Source organism: Equus przewalskii, chromosome 32 (genome assembly GCF_037783145.1).
Source record: "Equus przewalskii isolate Varuska chromosome 32, EquPr2, whole genome shotgun sequence".
In the NCBI taxonomy this organism is placed as follows: domain Eukaryota; kingdom Metazoa; phylum Chordata; class Mammalia; order Perissodactyla; family Equidae; genus Equus; species Equus przewalskii.
This window is the reverse complement of record NC_091862.1, coordinates 4,354,433-4,362,423: the sequence shown is the minus strand read 5'-3', so window position 1 is coordinate 4,362,423 and position 7,991 is coordinate 4,354,433. Positions and strand designations below refer to the sequence as shown.

Below are 7,991 nucleotides of genomic sequence, written 5' to 3'. Positions count from 1 at the left end.
TCCATTGACTCTACACATCACTTAATTTTGAGCGTTGTATTTCTGATAGCTTGTAACCCGCATCACACTCCAGCCTTTTGGGCGGCAAGGAGATCACCCCAGCAAACTCTCAGACGCCTCAGCTTGGCAGGAATAAAGGTTGTCTTTTGTTCATGTGGACTTGTAAAGAAAGTCACCTTCTGTTTACAGACAGATTCAAGATGCTGCATTTCTACAAATTTTGGTAACTGTTTCACAGTGTCTTGGGCAAGCATATTATTCCAACTGGGTCACTGGGTTGGGTCCGGTGAATAGGTAGGGGCATTGTCTAGAAAGACCTTCTATAGGTAAATCTATTGAACTTTCAATGTGCACACTAGATGGATACACAGAATATACACCATACAACAGACCGTATGGAAAATAATACTCCTATATGTCATTTACATAGGCTATTTAAGATCTGGCATGGGGCTCGGTATTACGGTAACCAATGGACAAAACCAAAAGCTGTCACGCCCATGATATAATGATATTTGAGGTGAGCTAGAGTACTAGGTAAAGCGCTTTTAAAACTTAGTCTACAATGGGAATAAAAACTTTCCATTTAAACTTCTGCAAATCTACGGTACCTTAAAAATATGAGCTGAAACCTGACATGTGTAAACTAACTTCTCTACTTGGCAATCTGGATTCAGCTGTAAATTTCCATCTGAGTCCTTGGGTGACAATACTCTGTGCCCCAGCAGAGCCACACTAGGGTGTGCGTGCTCTCGGTTACCATTTACTCACACCTGCTGTAAAGAGCAGGCAAATGATGCGCAAAGTACGCAGCACACTTCCCACTGTTGGGTCAAGAAGGGAAAAGCTTCGATGAGTGATGACAGTAATGCTCTTCACGACTTTAAACGTGATTCTTAGGAATGTCTTTCCCTGTGTCCCATCTTTTAAATTTAGAATCAGAACACCACTGAAACTTTTTTCTTTCTTTCTTTTGCTATTTTTTTCATCACATAAATGCATCTAATGCTTCAGACAACCAAGATATCCAGTAAAAAAGAAAAGACAAAACAAAAAGTGTAAGTACTGCATTGGGTATCACTAATTGAAACTTAAGATAGCTGTTTAAAGGAATTGGAAAAATGTGTCATCAGGATAAATACTTACGTAAAGGTAAGAACAGAACCGCCATGCGCTACTGACAAGCATGGGGAAGGAAGAATTGAGAACAAGTTCGGCTAATTCACATTTTATAGTGATCTCAAAATCAGATTAATGCTTGCAATAGAAGGGATACACCAATGTGATTAAATGAGTAAGGCTTTAAAGAATCAAACCCTAAATAAAATCAGCCAAGTGTAGGAAGCAAACACATACTTGAAAGATATAAAGATAGAAGTGATTTTCAAAATCTAAATCATGCATATGTACCAGAAACCCAACAAAATCACATCATGATCAGTGTCATAGTTCTTGGAAGTTCTTGCAAAAAAAAATACTGAATCTGAACAGTTCATTGATTGTAGTTATGAGGGTATATGGGGGTATATGTGAATAAAGGAGAGAAATCTGAGGAGAGAAAGGTCTTATTCAGTCAACCTGATAAAATTAACCATGGGTGTCCCTTTAAATGTTTCCAATTATAGTTAAGCAAGAAAAGCAAACTAGTGACTATATGAATGAAGAAGAAAAATGAGTATTTAAAATAAAGGCACTGGCCAAGGCGGGGTGAATAATTTAATCCTATTAAAGCTCAAACCTTAATTCTGAGTTAAAAGGCCAGAAACATAATCCTCAAAATGAAATCTATTAAAAATTCCAGGTAGCTAAGGATTTATGCATCTATGTGTGTCACGTACAAAAAGATCTAGTGTAGCTGAACATCCAATAAAGCAAAATTCACTGAGATCAACTGTACAAAACAAAATTTTAGAAAATCTAAAAAGCATGCTAAGAGGAGGAAACCTACACTGAACAGATCTAGCTTCAAATTATTTCTGATTTTGTTGCTCTGAGAACACATCAGTTCGAGTAGCATTGTAATGTTCTGCACAGATGTTTCTTCATTGAGAGAAGAGTCAGGAATGAGGACAACTGTGAGTATTTCAATGTGGTCTCTCTTCCAAGACCGGTTTCTCGTGCGCTTCTTAGAAATAACGGAAGCTGGGAAATGCATCACAATTCCTGCCTGAGTCAAAGGGCCATTTTTGAGAACTACTTTCCACACGCATTGCATTTGTTTCAGCTTTTCTAATTAATTCAAAGTCAACTATTGTTTAATAAGATGCTTGCACTTTTTTAGAATTTTATTCCACTGCCGGAGCTCAATATTTCATGTTGTTGTCGGCGTGCATTTCCAAGAAAATTTCTAGTTAAAAAATATTTTCACTATCTCTGGCAAGATAATGGAATCACTTCATTTGACAATAAAACTGTCTATTATAAATCAGCACAACTAATAAAAATGTCTGCAAATCAAACATTCTATATACACTAACAGCTGGTTAGCCCAAGATCGAAAACCAGCCTACTGAGAAACTCACCAAAACTTTTGGTAACAAAAATCATCTATCTTTTTGAGAAAAGATCTGGGAAAAAGATGAGAACTCAAAAGCTTTTCTGCTAAATATATCTGCCAAAAGGCAAAAATGCTCCTCACTATATTTTTTCCAGAACAGATTGTTCACTAAACATCACTGCATCCTGGGCCCTTTTATTTTAGGTAAATCTATGATTCCTAAGTAAATCTTACTCATGGTAAAAGCAATATGAACATTTTACATTAGAATAGAGTCTTTGCTTCAAATTCTGTTTCCATTAAGACAATATTTTATGAGAAATCAACCAACCAATTAATCCATATACATTTCTTTGGGAAACTCTTCAAAGTGCAGTCATATGATATAATACACCTGGCGGTGTCACAATAGGAGAATTTTCTGTGATAATCTTACCGGAATAGCAACCTTAAATGCAAAAATGCCCATAGGACTCTCTCCCCCCATAACCGTTCTCTATCGAGAAGCAGAATTCATGCATTCTTTTAAAATCCTTTTAATTCAACAACAATCTTAAATGATATTTCCTCCCCCATTGCAATTCAGTCTCCAAGTTAAATTAAATGACCAAATTAACTTTTGTGATGGAAGTTGAAATTGGTGGGTCCGGTTTCATAAATTTAGATGCAGAAAAATACGCAACTTTTTAGTATTCAATCCTATGAATACACTAACATAAAAAAGACACTTTCTTCTCAGCTCTTTATCAAACAATACACATTTTCCAGCACAAAAAAATCACCGTTTTTGAAGAATGGGGCTGATTTTTATTTTTCATAGATGTGTTTGCATCACTCTCTCTTTCTCTCATACATACATGTGTATATCTACATGTGTGTGTATGTGTGTACCTAGCCACAGTGGTATTTCTCTCTCTTTAGTTATTTCATTTTACCTCATATTGTATAATTACAGTCCCAAATGATGCCCTGTGTAGGCAAGATGGCAACCTTCAGAAGCCCATAAGGAAACTGAACACATAGTGTTAATTTTAAAATAAGAACAATGTTTATGTATAGCGAACTCTGCTACAGCATAAATAAACCATGTTGTAGAAACATCTGATTTAATTTTTTTGCAAAAAACCAAACTCATATGAACAACAACGTGTACAGTATTGAAATGTAGAAGAATATTTTAAAAATTTATTTTATTAAAAGGAATATTCCAGTTTCCTGCCACATGAATAGTGGAGAAGGTGTCTGTTATGGGTTGGCCTGTCACTTCTTGAGACGCTTAATTCCTTCAGGTCAGGACTAATGACAGCTTCGGAGGTGCCTGTGTCATTGTGCTAAAGATCTTTACAGCATTAATATGCACCAGAAGTGACTGGCTTATAATCCTCGTAGGAAGAGGTCCAGACTATGACTTTTGTATAATATTTACACTGTAGAGTAATATTAGTCTACCAAAAATTATACAGAAGAAACTCTCCAAACCACAGGTTTCTATGCAGATTTTGATCTTAACCAGAGTAAAGAGAGCAGACATAAGCCACAATGCAATTACACTGTTTTCTTCTACTCCCCTGTCACAGACAGAAAGCTTATGAAAGATGATCGAGTAACATAAAAAGGGATAAATGGGAGATGAATTCAGCAGAACAAAGTAAAAATTACAGAACACTTAAATTTTATGGTTTAATTTGATTTTGAGAGAAATGTATGATATTTTAAATAATTTGCAGAATAAACCTTTCATGTTGAGTGTGCGTCTAAAATTCTGCAATGACACCAAGTGAAAATAGAAAGGAATCATTATTAAAAATTCACATTTTACATCCATAAGACTTGTCCGTTAAAAAACAAATTTCATATGCTTTTCCTTTATTTTGTTCTTTATGCAAAAGGTTTAGTAAATCTGCCAAGACTACAATGAAGAAAAGAAAATTAAGAAAAAATTCTTTGACGTCTTTTGAATTGATACTTAGAGTTCTGAATTTATTATGATGTATATTTGCATCTCTTCTCCAGATGAAAGAATGTCTACTTCCTTTAGTGTTAAATTTACTCATCTAAGCCCTTTAGTACAAACTTAAAGGATACACTTTAGTCCACCTAACTTTTAATTCATGAGGCTTTGAGACAAGAATCTGACTATTTTCCATCACTGATTGCAGAAAGACACTTCCTACTCCGTAACCTCGATAATGCCTGTCCTGAGGCTGGCTGCTACAATTCACGCTAATTACAAGTAGGTCACACATGAACATTCACAATAGTAATGTGTAAAAATTCCTATTTATAACCAACAACATCAAAGCAACATTGGTGTTAAAGCCAAAGTACAATATCATAATAGTACCATTTTAAACCCTCACTAGAAAGATACAATGGAAAAGTACCCCCTTCTGAATAATTTTTGTCCATTTCCATTAAGGCCTCAGCAATATTAGCCTATTAGAAAAGGCCAGTTTGCAAGTCCAATGGAGTCACGTGGACAGCTGATTTCTGGTCATGGGGTGGTCCTGGTTGACCACTGTCTATGATGCGTTACAGATGAGACAGTCATCTGCTTGACATATTGACTTGATGTTACCTTCTTGAAGAGGTTTGCATCCCAGGTACCAGATGTAGGTTTCCCCCCACAAAAACAAAAGGAAGAAAAGTCAAAGAAGCTGGACGAGCATCTTCAGGTGGGACAGCTCATCAGCAGGCATCAGTCATCAATCTTCACAGGCACCTTCTCAGAGGTCCCCTGGGCCACTGGTTGGGACGAGATCCACACTGCGCTCTCCTCCCCTCGAATCACCTTCTCCCACTGGCTGAGGTTATTCCTAGGGATAAAAGACACAGTGACAGGTGATGTTTAAAGAAGGATTTCTGGACTCTGTCTCAAAAATTAACCACACCCTCCTGTGGCATGACTAAGCATGGTGGCTTTTTGGTGTCATTCTGACTGTGATAATAACCAGCTTGCTGAGACCAGGCAGGCTCCCATTGTGTCTCCCTGACTTGCCCCTGCAGCTTAGTGTCCGTAGAAGGGCCTTGAACCACCAAAGCCTGGGGGGTACCTTGTCCACCAGCTCTGGACTGCAAGGTCAAAAAGGAAAGCGAGGCTCAGGACAGATCATTTGAAGGGTTAACTCAAAAAGGAAAATGAGCCTTAGGATTTACTACTGAGGAACATGCAGGATAGATGGATGGGGAGGATGCCCGAGCAGCAGGAATGTTCAGGACCAAAGGAACAGCCAGGGCCTTCAGACTCTGCGGGGTGGAAACAGTGCATGTCCTTGGAGGCTGCAGTCCCTGTCACATCACACTTGAAACTGGGGAGCAGCCTGATTTTGGACACTATGTCATAAATAAAAAGTCACCGTAAGTCACACCTGGTACAAACATTTGAAATTTCCTCGTGATGGTGAAACCGTGTTTGTGTTCTGGTGACCTCCAGTCTCAAATGCAGCCTCGTTTCTCTGCCACCCTCTCAGTATCTGCAGTTCAAATGCTGCATGCATCTTCATCTTCTTTAACGGTGTGATAACTACCACTGCATGACCACCATCTTGCCTTCTATGGCTAAGCAGGCAGAGATCGCACCATTTCCCACCCTGCACTTTGCTTCCATATACAGAGTCAGAATCAGAAAGCAACTTTGGCATTGGCAAACACAAAATTCGTACAAAGCATACACAAGCTAAGACACCTCTGGACAAAAGAAATCCCCAAAATATAACCTGAAAAATGTAATACTTTTAACTTTTGTACCATATCACCAGGCATCATTCTCCCAGAACCTAGAGATATTTTGACATATTGGAAAAAGGACATCACTAACTTTGCTATGTTTCCTTGGACACCAGTGACACACGATGAATTTTTTTAAGATTAAAAAGGTCTTTAAGAGATTACGTGGTTCAGCCAGGTACACTGAAGCAAGGATGTGGCAAAGGTGATAAGACAACTGAGTACCTATCCCAGTGCTTGACAATCACGGCAAGCATTCCTTCTGCTGATTCTAAATATTCAGCATAAAATGAGCAGAATTTTTGGATAGCAAAGGACTTCTGACTATTGCCTAGGATATTTTTTTCCCCCAACATACTGTGTGGATTTCAATTTGGTGGGGCATTCACTTTTTCAACCTGATTCCATTAAAAATGAGTCCTAGTTCACACTCCATATTGTCCACATGGCTCAGCCCTCGTGTAATAAGATGGTATTTTAATAAACTAATCACTGATTAAGGTCCGTGATGGCTTGACAAAATAAGGTGGGATGCTATGTTCATCTCCCAGGGGGCAGAGGGGAAAGAGAAGCCATCACTTAAACAAAAAATAAAAAATTAAAAAATCATTTTTTAAATTTTCTTGCTTGTTGGTTTTGTTTGTTTTCCTTAAAAATTTAGTTCATAAGATACATTTCAACAGCAGAGGATGGGAGTACACTAAAGGCTTTTGGTTTTGTTTAAAATTATTAAGTCAAATGTCTGTCCCCTGTCCCTCCCATCCTGTGTCTCTCCTTCCCATCCCCCACCCGCCCTCATGCACACTCCACCCAACAAGTGTGGTTCTGGCAGAGTAGTTAGAAAAATCTCCTTGACACCAATTCACCTGCAGAACTCACACAGCTTCTCTGCCCATCACCCTTCGCTTTCCCCGGAGGGGAACTTCTTTTCAAAGTAAAATAAAGATCTTAAAAAAAATTCCAATGTTCTTAGCTGAGCTCAGCCCTCAAAAAAGATGATGAAAGGACAGGAAGAAACCTGAAGCTAGGACAGATAAGAGACAGCTTACATTTCTTTTGGGAAGAAAATAAAACGTAAAGAGAGAGGTCCCATTCAAGGTTCCCTCTCTTCCATTTAAACAATAAACTGTGTGATTTAAGCTGAGCCTCTTTCCAAAGCAGCAGACCTGAACAGACATTACTGTCTCATCTTTTTAGGAACAGCATTGGGCAGGGCTCTCTACGTCATAAAAGCAAACAAAAAAACTCCATGTTCCATTTTTGTGAATGTATAACTTTATGAATACTCTTGTGTGTGTGAGGAAGATTGGCCCTGAGCTAACATCAGTGTCAATCTTTCTCTATTTTGTATGTGGGACACCACCACAGCATGCTTTGATGTAGGTCTTTGCCTGGAATCCGAACCTGCAAACCCTGGGCTGCCGAAGCAGAGCACATGAACTTAACCACTATGCTACAAGGTGAGCCCCAGAATAAATACTCTTGACATATAATTGTTACCTAGGCAAACACACAGCCCATCAAATTATATTTATTGTTAACTATAAATAAGACACACGCACACTCTGACGGAGTGTAAAATCCTACATGGAGTCTTAGTCATTTTTTAAAACAACATCACAGCTTGAACTATGTACATACCTGCACGCTTTGAGGAGGGGCTCCGTGGGAGGGAAGATCTGGGTAAGGGTGGTGTAGCAGGGAATTGCTACCGCGTTATAGAATCCAAGCTGCCTCAGCACAAAAACCATCGACAAGAAACACAACT

At 38.5% G+C, this 7,991-nt stretch overlaps 1 protein-coding gene across 7 annotated transcripts in view; it reads right to left on the bottom strand.

Annotated features, from left to right (window-relative positions):
• Positions 1–4,449: 4,449 nt before the first annotated feature.
• PDE10A (phosphodiesterase 10A) overlaps positions 4,450–7,991 on the bottom strand; it is a 538,749-nt gene continuing 535,207 nt past the window's right edge. For all 7 annotated transcript variants that reach the window (XM_008516208.2, XM_070603240.1, XM_070603239.1 and 4 more), the window contains 2 exons: positions 7,865–7,953; positions 4,450–5,313 (listed from right to left, as the gene is read on the bottom strand). In XM_008516208.2, coding sequence (XP_008514430.2) covers positions 5,196–5,313; positions 7,865–7,953 — 207 coding nt within the window. In that variant the 3' untranslated portion in view covers positions 4,450–5,195. The remainder of the gene's footprint in view (positions 5,314–7,864; positions 7,954–7,991) is intronic.